General features: G+C 40.8%; 1 protein-coding gene across 6 annotated transcripts in view; it reads left to right on the top strand.

The window, feature by feature from the left end:
- The window catches only part of LOC106951672 (nck-associated protein 5), a 45,623-nt gene that overhangs the window by 13,666 nt on the left and 17,950 nt on the right, over positions 1-14,007 (top strand). For all 6 annotated transcript variants that reach the window (XM_015039323.1, XM_015039324.1, XM_015039326.1 and 3 more), the window contains 3 exons: positions 71-139; positions 1,002-1,040; positions 1,272-1,391. In XM_015039323.1, the coding sequence (XP_014894809.1) occupies positions 71-139; positions 1,002-1,040; positions 1,272-1,391 (228 nt within the window). The remainder of the gene's footprint in view (positions 1-70; positions 140-1,001; positions 1,041-1,271; positions 1,392-14,007) is intronic.

Below are 14,007 nucleotides of genomic sequence, written 5' to 3'. Positions count from 1 at the left end.
ATTTTAGGAGCGTTGGGTGGACTGGATTATCTGGACTTTTTCTGCTAACGGTTCTGATTCGTCTCTGCAGGCGGAGAACTCGGCGCTGTCCGTGGAAAACGACAACCAGAGGAAGCAGTACGAACGCTGCTTGGACGAGGTCAGTGATTTGGTGTTCGGGGTCAGAGGTCACTATGAGAACCAGGCTGCTTCTGGTTTATACAGTGTGACATAAACCATGAAAACAGGAACAGTTTAATCCGACTCCAGTCTGCCTAGTCAAAGTCCGGTCCGGTTGGTGAGGTGTGGATGCTGGTCGACCTCTGACCTCTGGTCCTCCAAACCTCGGTCTGGGTTCGGTTGAAATTAACTCTGGTTCAGTTTGAATGTGAACGCCAAGTGGGCTGGAGACCTCTCCAAAAACAGGAAGTGGACTACAACGCAGGGCATTCTGGGTAAATCCAACCAAAGCTAACATGTTAGCCTAGCACTAGCATAGTGTCAGAGCCACACTAAGAACTTTATTTATAATTATGAGAATAAAGTCATAATTTACCTCAAGAAAGTCACAAAAGTAAGAGTAAATAGTTATTTTAATGAGATAAAAGCTTGGACAGAGTCAGTTGAAGGTGTCGCCGCCCTGCAGGCCTGTCGCTTTGTGAAATGCTGCCTGTGTGAATTTTCCAAACTGAACAGAAATCTGAGATCATTTCTGAAGAATCAGACATGAGAGGAAATCCTGCTGGATCAGACATTCTCTCTGCTTTCGCTCTGGAAATATTAATGAACTAATTTTAATTAGAGCAAGAGGAAAACACTATGCAGGGTTCAGAGAATTTTTTTTTTAGACGTGGTGCTGAGGGTAAAGTTTGGAGTCACTGGAGGCAGCCGCTGCTTGTTTACCTCCAGGTCGACGCTGTGATGCAACATCCTGTCAGTTTGAGCTCACCGCTCCTCATTATTTCTGTTTTCCAAGCCGAGCTGCAGCTCAGATCTGCGCTAACCTCCCTGTGCTCCCCCAGGTGGCCAACCAGGTGGTGCAGGCGCTGCTCACGCAAAAGGTTGGTTCCTGCCGCACTCAGAGGAAAGAGCCCAAACACTTAGAGTCAGCCGGGCTGAAACTGATGGTAGAGACGCAGAAACCTCCATGAACAGAGCTTAGCTTAGCTTAGCATAGAGTAACGTAGCTTAGTATAGCTTTGCTTATCTTAGCATAGCTTTTTACAGATTAAACATTTTAGAGGCTAGTTTTGATGGCGAAGTGGTGAATTTTGTGTTTGTTGTGTCTTCAGGACCTGAAGGAGGAGTGTGTGAAGCTGCGGACCCGCGTGTTCGACCTGGAGCAGCAGAACCGGATCCTGAGCGTTCTGTTTCAGCAACGGGTCAGAACCTCCACTGCTCCCGTCTCGCAGGTAGGAAATCACCGTGTTTGGATTTTACTCCCACATTTCTCCAGGTTATGCTGGCAGCTTAGTTTTGTTAAAACACATTTTTCAAATATAAACTAGAAAAATTACCATTTTCCTGGGAAGATCCAGTGTGAAAGAATTTGAATCTTTTTGGTAAAATTTGCTGAATTATTTGAAATGAACTATACAGTCATACATTGATGAATCTGAACAGGAAGAACGATGATTTTAGCTCATTTAGAGCTACGAGAGCAGCGTACATACAATTAGCTAACATCTTTAGTGATATGCTAGTGGTTCCTGCCATGTTTTGTAACATTAAATCCCTCCATCTACTGTGATAACAGCGATGTATGAGATCAAATCACATAAAAAGCTAACGTCAGCTGAAACTGTCAGTAGCATGACGGCATCCAGTAGGTTTTTAAAGAAAACGCTAATTTTAGCTAAAATGCTACTGCTAGCCCTCATGCTATCACAAACATGTTGACTAACATTGATTTAGTAAATCCAGTAGCTTTTTATCAAATGAAGTTAAAATACCAACCTTAGCTAAAATAGTGCCCTGATGCTATCACTAGCATGTTGACCAGGTACATCAATTAGTGTAATATGCTAATAGCGGTGTATCAACTATAACTACATGAAAAGCTAATTTTTGGTATAAATTCTAACATTAGCTGGAGGGCTGTCACTGGGATGTTGACAATGTTCTCCATCGAGTATCGGAGCTCGAGGTTTCAAGCTAGAAGTCTCTAAGATGCTAATATAAACAGGTTGGCTAAAGCTAGCATGTTGACTAACATTAATTCATTACTTTTAGCTCAAAATAAGCTAAGAAGCTAATTAGCTTCTTAGCTTATTTGCTACACTTCTCAAATTGAGAAGTGTAGCACTTCTCAATTTGAACAAGAGAGGAAGAAAGAGGAGAAATGAAGGAAGGATGAAGGAGGGATGGATGGAGGAAGATGGATGGATGGATGGAGGATGGATGGATGGATGGATGGAGGAGGATGGATGGAAGGATGGAGGATGGATGGATGGAAGGATGGAGGATGGATGGATGGAGGATGGATGGAAGGATGGAGGATGGATGGATGGAAGGAGGATGGATGGATGGAAGGATGGAGGATGGATGGAGGAGGATGGATGGAAGGAGGATGGATGGATGGAGCGTTTTCTCTCCATCTGTTCTCTCAGTCCTCTGCCTTCCTGGTTGTTCCGACTCTCCTTCTCTCCGGCTCTGGATCAGTCTCTGCTGCCTCCATGTTGGATAGGCCCGTTAGAACGCAGCAGATAACGGAGAGAGAATTATGGATGAACCAGTGAAATGGAAAATGTGTTTCTGACTGGAGATACGCTTGTTAGCTTCCCTAATCACTCTGACAGCGCCTGTTCCCGAAAGGCTGGCTGACTCCGAGTGAGAGCGGAGCGACTCGCCGGGAAGGAAAGACGACTCCAGAGCTGCTGTCTTTGTTCGGCCTGCTTGTTTGCCGTCTTTGGCTTTTTGTTTAAAGATTGTGCGGAGAAGCTGAGGGAGACGAAGAGAACAAACACAGCTGCACGCTGAGCTCTCTGGTGTGAAATCCTGGCAGAAAACCCAGGCTGCTGATGGATCTTTTTCTCAAGTAGACTTTTCCTTCCACTAAACTTCCCATTGGTAAGCTTTAAACTGACCTTGTGGACTCACTGCTGGACATCCGTCAGGTCAGACCGGGGGTTCCCAAAGTGGGGGTCGGGGACCCGAGGCAGCCCCTCTGGAGTTATTCTACTAAATAATGACAACTGGCTGAACTGCTCTGCAGGGAGGGAATATTTATACAGTTTCATGTTAGATATCTGTTTCATAGAAATCTGTTTTCAGTCAAAAACAAAAACATGTTTTATTGCTCCAGGTTGATTAGTAAAAGCAGTCCGAGGGTGTGAATATATTTTATAGGCACTGGATGTTAGGAGTTAAGAGGAAGAGCAGCTTTAGGAGCAAACGTGTCCTTCCTCCTCCTCCTCCTCTTCCTCTAAAGACTCTGTGAAGTTGGGGTGAACAGGGCCGGATCTAGAAGGATGTGGCCTTGGGCTGGTCCACCCAGGTGTTTGGCAGCTGAATGGTTGCCATGGAGATTGAATGATTTCTCAATCCTGAAAATCAAAAATCAAATCAAATTTTATTATTTTATCATTATAGCACATTCCAGCAGCAAGGCATTTCAAAGTGCTTTACATCATTAAACAGTCATGCGACATTGAATCAACAACCTGAAACATTACATTTCCTGCCGAGTCGAAGTTCTTGAAATCGGCAGGAAAAAACACAAAAACAGGGAGGAGGACTCCAAACCCGTTTTCTCCGTCGCGCTTGAACCCGGATTGGGATTCAAATCCCAAATGTTGTTTAAGTTCCATAAGCAGCTCTGACCAGGTGGGTTTTAGTCTGGATTTAAAGCTCTCAGTGTTTCAGCTGTTTTACAGTTTTCTGGAAGTTTGTTCTATGTGGTGCATAGAAGCTGAATGCTTCTCCTTGTTTGGTTCTGGATGCAGAGCAGAACCAGAACCTGAGGGGTCTAGACGTTGGTACAGCGATAACAGATCTTTAATGTATTGTGGTGCTAAACCGTTCAGTGATTTATAAACTAACAACAGGATTTTACAGTCTGTTCTCTGAGCTACAGGTGAAGGACTGTAGATCTGGTGTTATGTCTCCATCTTCCTGGTTCTAGTCAGAACAGCAGCAGCAGCATCTGGATCAGCTGCAGCTGGAGGATCGATTTGGTGGACAGACCTGTGAAGATGCTGCTGCAGGAAACAATGAGACTAAAGATAAACGCCTGGATGAGTTTCTCTGATCTGAGACATCAGTCCTCTGATCCTGGAGATTCTTCAGGTGATAGAAGGCCGACTTTGTGACTGTCTTTATGTGGCTCTGAAGGTTCAGGTCAGAGGTCATCACTACTCCCAGGTTTCGGGCTGATCGCTGGTTTTCAGTTGTAATAACTGAAGCTGTGCATTGATTCTAGTTCGCTCCTCTTTAGGTCCAAAGATAATAACTTCAGTTTTGTTTCTGTTCAGCTGGATCAAGTTTTGGCACATCCACACATTTATCTGTTCTAAGCATCTGTTCAGTAATTGGATGGGGTCAGAGTCACCTGGTGACATCGTGATGTAGAGCTGTGTATCATCCGCGTAGTTATGGTAGCTAATCTTATTTCCTGTTATAACCTGAGCCAGAGGGAGCATATAAATATTGAATAGGAGGGGTCCTAGGATTGAACCTTGGGGTACCCCACATGTGACCTTTGACCTCTCTGATGAGAAGTTTCCGATTGAAACAAAGAAATCCCTGTTTTTATGTAAGATTCAAACCCGTTGAGCACTGGACCGGAGAGTCCGACCCAACTCTCCAGTCGATTCAGTAAAATGTCCTGGTCAGCACTGAGGTCCAACAGAACCAGCACTGTGGTTCTCCCACAGTCTGTATTTATATGGATATCATTGAACACTTTGACTAGGCCGTCTCCGTGCTGTGGTAACCATGGAAACCAGACTGGAAGGAGTCAAAGCGGTTCATTATTGTTAGGAAGTTATTTAATTGTTTAAAAACTGCTTTTTCAATAATTTTGCTGATGAATGGGAGGTCAGATGTCGACCTGTAATCCTGCAGCAGTGATTTGTCCATACTGTTCTTTTTTATCAGTGGTTTGATAACTGCTGTTTTCAAAGTCTGGGGGAAAACACCTGAAGAGAACGATGAGTTACTATTTGGATCAGATCATTAATGACAGGNGTGGTTCAGTTTCACAGTTTAAACACTAAAATATTAAAATCATCAGGTTTGATGCTTATGGTCTAATAACTGAATCAGGTTTCAGTGGATTCATGTGAGTTTTGACTCTTTGTATTTTATTATTGTTCACAGATAAAGTTTGTGTGGCTGCAGCACATTTTCACTCCAGGGAAAAAGTGAGTCTATTTACACAAACTTTGACGCAAACTTCATTTTTATTTTTGCTGGTTTGTGCGTCAAATATGGCGCTGCACTTGTTTAGTGCATACGCCGCTTTAGACATGAGGCCCCAGGTGATTAGATGCAGCGCTGCTGTTGGAGGTCGGGCTGCAGCAGCTGGTTTCTCTGCAGCAGGAGGTCGTGGGGGTCATGCAGATGAGGGGGGGTCCCTGTCTTTGTGTCGCCTTGACTGGAAAAACAAATGCAGTGCGTGAAGTCATGAGAAATCCCCTGCAACATTTGACTTGATGCTTCAGCGGTTCGAATGAAGAAGTGGTGCTGGGCAGGAAGAGCTGCTGTAGGTCGCAGCGAGGCGGCAACGCTTTTAGTCACGCTTTTAGTCTCCTTTTGACATTTCTGAATGTCAGAAGGAGATTTGAGATTGATCTGATGACTGAAACTAGAGTCATTTTAAACTCTGAGTCCTGAGCCAGACTGCAGCCTCATTCTGTAAACCATGAATGAGTCAGAAAGCCTCGCTGCTCCTGCTGCTGCAGGCGCCTTATGAAACCTGGACTGCAGGAGCATTTCATGGAGTCCGTCAGCTTCATGCAGCGTGGATGGAACCAATAATCCAGGAGGCGATAATTCATCCGGTTGGATTGTAACTCCTGATCTTCTCGATCCTGTTCCTCTGAGTGTTTCTGGTTGGGAACATTAAACCTGCGTTTCCTCACAGCAAACGAGAAACTTTCTCTCAGCCTCCCTATTGGACGGCATTTCCTGACCTGAATTAGCAAATTTGAAACAACCAATGAGGAGATTTTCCTTCTCAGGAGGACAAACACAAACGTTCGTTATCGAACTGCTCAGCACTTTTCTAACCTGGCTTTCTTATGTCTTTTTCTCGTACATAAATCATTTGTACATACACTTGCATGCATACTCAATCCTTTATTTCCTCTATTCATACTGTTAGCTGCTAGCCGTTAGCTGCTAGCCGTTAGCTGCTGGCCGTTAGCTGCTGGCCGTTAGCTGCTAGCCGTTAGCTGCTGGCTGTTAGCTGCTGGCCGTTAGCTGCTAGCCGTTAGCTGCTGGCTGTTAGCGCTTGAAACCAAAGTCAAACTTCTGACTCAGCAGGATGAGGGGCCCGTCTTCTGATTAATTCATCAAAATATTTCACTCATCTTTTAAAGATTTAACTTTTCTAACCTTGCTTTGTCTTGCTTTGTAGAACAGATTAAAATGGATGGCCTACACAAAACATGTACATTAAATCGTTCTTCGATCATCAGATTTCAGTCTGATCAGTTCTGCCTGGTGAACTGTTTTAGGGTCTCTGTCACTTTAAAGCCACGCCCCAAACTCAGTGTTCACATTCGCACCTGGAAATGCAAACAGATACACAATTATATTGAAAAGCGTTAGTGGTACTGAATAAAATCAGCTTCTGTTGCTGTTCTGGTTAATTAATCCTGAAATTATTCAGATTAAAATAATCTCTTAATCTGGCCAACACATTTCTGCTGACTGGAAGGATTTTACTGCTGCGCTGCTTCAAAAAAATATTTCTGCTCCAATTGTTAAGAAGGTTCTAAATAAATATAAAAGAAGATAAGCAATTAATTTCAGAATTGAATCGTTTTATTGCCTCACTTCCTGTCAGAAACAAACTTCCTTTTTGAATTAAACTATTTTTAAACTATAGAAGGTCCTGATGCAGTTACCACAGGTTCACCTTCACCCTCCTCCTCTTCATCACTCAGGCTGAGGAGTTAATTAATCTCCATGGTAACCAGACTCCTCCAGCCACTTTGCATCATGGGGCTTGTAGTTTTCAGTACAAATTAAACCACATGGTAATTAAGTAGAAACTTAATGAAATATAATATAATATGACAAACGCACTGGTTTGAGACGTTTACACTTCAACTTTTGATCCTGAAAGATTTTAGCTGTAAAGAAAAAGAAAAAAACACCCAGGAAATTAATCATGTAATTTAAAAATATTTTATTTAAAAACGACTACCTGGCCAGATCATCTGATTTAATATTTAAAAAGGATTTTATCAAACAAACAAACAAAAAAAAAAAGTACAAATTTTGGTGTTTTAAAGACTAAAATGAAAAACGACTTTCAAATAATGTGATTATAAAAACAGATTGAGGCATAAGGAGCACTTATAAAACTAATAATCAGCCTGAGCAACAAGTCTCTCTTTGTATCTGGTTCATTTTTCTCTTTTCTTAATTCAGTCACAGAGTATTCAGAATTTTTACTAGTAGCAGTTCTTTATAAAAATATTACTGAAGCAAAATGTACAATACAGTGAAATTATTCCTAAAAGTGTATTTTTTCCAAAAAGCTACTTAAAATAACTTAAGTATTGTGTAAAATTAACATTTTGCATGTTTTTGTTCTTCTATTTTGTTTTTCTGCTTCTAAAAAAACAAGCTGAAAACCATCCGGCCGTAACTTCAAAACGTCCTGATTGTGCATTGGACGGCACTGCCCCGTTACCTAGCAACCCCCATGAAGCCCGGCCCGTCACCTAGCAACCCCCATGAAGCCCAGCCCGTCACCTAGCAACCCCCATGAAGCCCAGCCCGTCACCTAGCAGTTGTGCAGGAGGTTCCACTTCTGCTTTTCAATATAATTGCACATCATTCACCTGGCCATCATTAGCTGGGGGCGTGGCCAGCTGCAGCTTATTGGATTTAAAGTGACGGCAGCCCTGAAAGAGCTCAACAGGCAAAACAGATCAGACTGAAATCTGATTTCTCACTAAAGAATGCTTTAGTGAGAACTTTAAAGTAACTGAACGTCACTAGTTCCTTCCCATCTCGAGGGTCAAGGTTCATGCCTGATCCAGAGATTTTCTCTGGTAGAAAACGAATTTGAATAACGAGTCTGGATGAATCCCTGGAGTCACTTTAATTTAATAATTCATTTTATTCATTAAATAAACTCTCCAAATCAATAAAGATACAGTATAAATACTTTTTGAAGAATAAATTTGATAAATTAATCTGGTTTTTGTAAAATCAATATTATTATATTATAATATTTGAATAATGTAAAAAATAAATTATTTGTCAGTCATTATTAGAAGAAAAACAGAAACACAAAGTTAAAATAAAGTTAAATGTTGTTTTTTCTCACCAGAGCTGATTGGAGAAACGACCGACCATCAGTAAAATCAGGAAGCAAACGAGACGCACGTTTATGTCTGAAGCTATTTTATTACAGCAAGGAAGTAAAAATAATGTTTATTTGTGTTTATTTGTGATCAAAGAGTTTTATTTGGAGGGAAGAGAAGAAACCAACAGATGGTCACCAAGAAAAACAAGTTTATTAAAAACTGAAAATAAAATTGGGGAAAATCATTGCCATTATTATACATTTTGAAAATCCACATTTTGTCCATTTTAGGAATGAAACTACTCAGATTTAACAAGATTTCACCTCCTTATAGATCTATAAGGAGCTTTTTACATTTTTCTGATCATCAAATAAATGTCAATATCAAAGATAACCTGAGTAAATACAAAAAGCAATTTTTAAAAGTGATTATTAAAGGAAAACCTGACTAAAAGTAACCTGACTCCAGTTTGTGCAAAGCGAATAAATTCAGAGCTTTAAATACGAGAAAAACGTTTCCACAGCCGAGCCGCTCCACAGACGTTCCTCCTTTACTGAATCAAATCCTCGTTTCAAAACAGCTTTTAGTTTTTCATCTGTCTGATTTTAACATGTCGGCGTGAAAATGAAGTAGAAACAGACAAAATATTTAAGGTGGTAAATAATTCTGTCCATATTCAGGTTTTATCAGGAATGTTTGGTCGACTTTAGGGGATTTTTAGAGACTCAGGATGATCAACGGCTGGGAAAATGAAACACTGCAAAATAAAATATTACCACATATTTTTTTGTCTAGTATTTAGTGCAACTATAGTTCACTTGAAAAGAAAAATAAATAACTTAAAAGCAACTTTTTAGTGAGATTTAGGAGCTTATTTTAGTCAATAAATCCTTTAATATTTAAATGTTTTAAAAACTACTAGTTTCACTTAAAACACAGGAAAAACTTTGCGAGTGAAATAATCTGCCAGTGGAAGCAGCACTTTGTTATTAATATGAAGGAATTATTGACTGAAAACAATAATTAAGTTATTTTTGTTGTTTTCCAAGTGACCTAAGATATTTGCTCTAGATATTAGAATAAAGTAAAAACATGGGTTAGGGTCGCATGGAAACATGATGCAGCGTTCCTGACAGACAGAGCAGATTCAGAAATCTGTTTTTAGACGCTGAGAGTGTTTCTCCCTCCTGCAGAAGCAAACGTGACTCTGCCTTTGAATTCCTGCGGCTTTAATAAAACATCAATCTCTTTTATTGCCCCAAATGTGGGCAGCAGATCTTCACTCAGCGCCTCGAAGTGAAGCTGCGATGTTTCACAGCGAGCGCTCCGTCTGCAGGGCCCCATCAGCCTGCAGGGCCCCATCGGGTTGGAGGCTTTCTAGAAAATTATTATTCATTCATAAAAATACATTTAAAATCTATTTTTAAACTAATCTAAAACTTATTTTTAGTCTTCGGCCTTCACTGCAAAAACACAAAATCTCACCAAGTATTTTATTATATTCCAGTTTCCAGAGAAAATATCTAATATTAATAAACAGTTCTGGTTCCACTAGAGGATTATTTGAATTCACTTAAGACATTTTTTCCATGCTTTAAGTAAAATAATCTGCCAGGATTTATTGATTAGCTCATACGTTGTGCAGTGCATGCTGCAGTTCAGCTGTCAGTAAAAGTCATATTTCTATTCACTGCCAGTTTTAGATGAATTTGTCATAAAAGCATTACGTTTCTAGCTACCAGCATGCCGATGTGAGTAAATCTTCATCAGCTCTGATGGAGCATCTGCATAGTTTAGCATGCTTTGGGTCACTGCTGCTATATTTCACATTCAGGTCTATTAACGTCACTAAGAAAAGTAAAAAAGAAAAAAATACATGAAAGTAACACAGATACAATCAAAGGTATAGAAATCAGGGACAACATAAAATATCTGAAAAGATCGTTTATGTCCTCACCAGGTTACTACTAATATCAGTAACATGGAATAAATAAATGTATAAATCGGCCAATCAGAGAAACTTCCTCCTGTCTGGCTCTGGATTAAAGAGAAATCTGCAGCAACCAAAGATTGTTTTGCTTTTCTAACATAAAGTGTCAAAAAAGGCTAAATCTGTAGAAGGCAGAAATATGAAATAATGGGACAATACCAGAAATACCAGCAGTAATAGTTTTAGTTTTATTTCATTTTCTGAGCGTTTTGCATTGTTGAAGTGGAGAAACGGGAATATTTAGCAGCTAGCATGAACAAACAGTCAGTCAGGAAAACAATCAGGCCACCTGTTGGCTTCACACAGCCAGGAAGACAATTGCTCTTCACACACACACACACACACACACACACACACACACACACACACACACACACACACACACACACACACACACACAGCTTGTGAGAAGATAGCAAGGGGCGAATTCATCTGTTTTCTCTGCAGCCAATGGGATTCACTGGTCTGTTTGGAGGCTAAGCTGTCAGCCAATGGGGCGCAGAGGAGGGCGGGGCCAACAGGAGCTGCTGGAAAATAAGAGGAAACAAAAAGTCTCGAATAAGAGATGTTTTAGGGTGAGTAGAAATATTTGGGATCAAATCCTCTGAAATCATTCTAAAGCTGTGCACTTCAAAAACACAACATCTAAGTAAAACTGTACATGTAGAGCTGTAGGAGTTATGTTGCATTACAATTTTCATCTTCATGCTGAGAAAAATTCCTCTAAACCAGTTTCTCCACCCTGGTCCTCACCACCCCCACCCCCTGCTCTGCATGTTTTAGATGAGCCTCTATAACAGCTGATTCAAATGATTGCATGACCATCAAGTGCTGCAGAAGCCTGTTAATCACCAGAGATACGATTCGGGTGTAGCAGAAGGGAAACATCTGAACCATGCAGGGCAGAGGGCCTGAGGACCAGGGTGGAGAAACACTGGTCTAAACGTTTGACACCAATTTGGTTTGATTTGAAGAAAATGAAACTTCACTCAGATTGTTCCAAACATTTTCATCTTGCTCAGAGGAACAGGAAAAGACCAAGAGACACAAGGACTCGAACAGTGCAGAAGTAGGGTTGAGAATTTCAATTCTGTTCTGAGAACGCACCAACGGAAAAGTTCAAATGAAAGAAACGAGAACGGGAAATCATCCCAATGTGTGATACGGCGGCCGGCGAGTCAAAAGTGACTCAAAGAATCACAAAGAGTAATTATGATCAAAGGCAAGAGACTTGGCAAGATTCAGTTTTACAGTTTCACTGTAAGTCTTTGGTAGACCAAGATGCAGAAATGAAAAGACAGAAAACAAAAGTAGAAATGGGAACATAAGACCAAAGCGACTGAGAAAAACTATCAAAATCATTTAAAAGAAAAACCACAAAAAAATCACAGAAGTTTGACGGTAAATTATCCCTAAATAATGTTATCAGTATTTATTAAGTATCATTATTGTTTATCTTGCACACCAGATTCATATTTTTAAAAGACGTCGAAGCTTTGTACTGATGCACTGAAAAAAATATTGCAAATAAAGCAGTAAATGAATCCATATTTAATTCGTGCTGATGAGGATTAAAGTGGCATCAGGAGATGAAGCAGCACAAAAAGTGATTTTGATTCAATATTTGCAAAGTATTAGCTGACATGAATCGCCGTTTCACTCATCTTGTCCTAAATGACCAGATTTTATCCAATAGCAATGTTAGCAGTGTTAATGGGGTATTCAATCAATCAATCAATCAATCAATCAATCAATCAATCAATCAATCAATCAATCAAATGTTATCTGTACAGCATGTCAGCAGCAGGCTTTTCAAAGAGCTTTACATCATAAACACAGAAACAAAGTCATGCAGCAGAGAATCAACAATAAAACGTGACATTAAGTCGATGCCGTCGATAAATTGATCACGATTCAAATAAAACTAACCAGGAGTCTGGATTTAAAGGAAGTCAGTGTTTCAGCTGTTTTACCGTTTTTTGGAAGTTTGTTCCAGATCTGTGGTGCATAGAAGCTGAATGCTGCTTCTCCTCGTTTGGTTCTGGTTCTGGATGCAGAGCAGAACCAGAACCATAACCTGAGGGTCTGGCAGGTTGATTCAACAGCAGCAGATCTTTAATGTGTTGTGGTGCTAAACCGTCCAGTGATTTATAAACTAACAGGATTTTACAGTCTGTTCTCTGAGCTACAGGGAGCTACAGCTGTAGGACTGTAGATCTGGTCTTATGTCTCCATCTTCCTGGTTCTAGTCAGAACAGCAGCAGCAGCTTCTGGATCAGCTGCAGCTGGAGGATCGATTTGTTGGTCAGACCTGTGAAGACGCTGCTGCAGGAAACAATGCGACTAAAGATAAACGCCTGGATGAGTTTCTCTGATCTGAGACATCAGTCCTCTGATCCTGGAGATTCTTCAGGTGATAGAAGGCCGACTTTGTGACTGTCTTAATGTGGCTCTGAAGGTTCAGGTCAGAGTCCATCACTACTCCCAGGTTTTGGGCTGATCGCTGGTTTTCAGTTGTAATAACAGAAGCTGTGCATTGATTCTAGTTCGCTCCTCTTTCGGTCCAAAGATAATAACTTCAGTTTTGTTTCTGGTCAGCTGGAGAAAGTTTTGGCACATCCACATATTTATCTGTTCTAAGCATCTATTCAGTGATTGGATGCTGTTCTAAGCATCTATTCAGTGATTGGATGGGGTCAAAGGTCACCTGGTGACATCATGATGTAGAGCTGGGTATCATCATCATAGTTATGGTAGCTGATCCTATTTCCTGCTATAACCTGAGCCAGTGGGAGCATATAGATATTGGATAGGAGGGTCCTAGGATTGAACCTTGGGGTTCCCCACATGTGACCTTTGACCTCTCCGATGAGAAGTTTCCAACTGAAACAAAGTAATCTCTCTTCTTTATGTAAGATTCAAACCAGTTGAGTTCTGGACCGGAGAATCCGACCCAAGTCTCCAGTCGGTTCAGTAAAATGTCCTGATCAACACTGAGGTCCAACAGAACCAGAACCAGCACTGTGGTTCTCCCACAGTCCGTATTTATATGGATGTCATTGAACACTTTGACTAGGCCAGTCTCCATGTTGTGGTAACCATGGAAACCAGACTGGAAGCAGTCAAAGCGACTGGTTATCGTTAGGAAGTTATTTAACTGTTGAAGCTTTTTCAGTAACTTTGCTGATGAATGGGAGGTCAGAGGTCAAAGGTCGGCCTGTAGTTCTGCAGTAGTGATTTTATCAGTGGTTTGAGAACTGCTGTTTCCAAAGGGAAAACACCTGAAGAGAAAACACCTGATGAGTTACTATTCGGATCAGATCATTAATGACAGGCAGGACTTTCTTAAAGAAATGTGAGGGTCGGAACTGGAGCTTCACTGACTTATTATTTCTTCTAGGGTTTTAGAATTAAGTAGCTGAAACTGGGTCATTTTTCCTGTATTTGTTGTGTTTGGGCCCAGGATAGGTAGTGGCTTTAGAGTGGATGTGCAGATTAATCCTCTGATCTTTTGAATTTTCTCTGAGATGAAACTGAAAACTTGTTGCA

The sequence above is a fragment of the Poecilia latipinna genome, unplaced genomic scaffold (genome assembly GCF_001443285.1).
Source record: "Poecilia latipinna isolate Pla-1442-1.1 unplaced genomic scaffold, P_latipinna-1.0 Scaffold467, whole genome shotgun sequence".
NCBI lineage: Eukaryota > Metazoa > Chordata > Actinopteri > Cyprinodontiformes > Poeciliidae > Poecilia > Poecilia latipinna.
The sequence above is the reverse complement of the archived record's forward strand: the minus strand, read 5'-3'. Positions and strand labels throughout refer to the sequence as shown.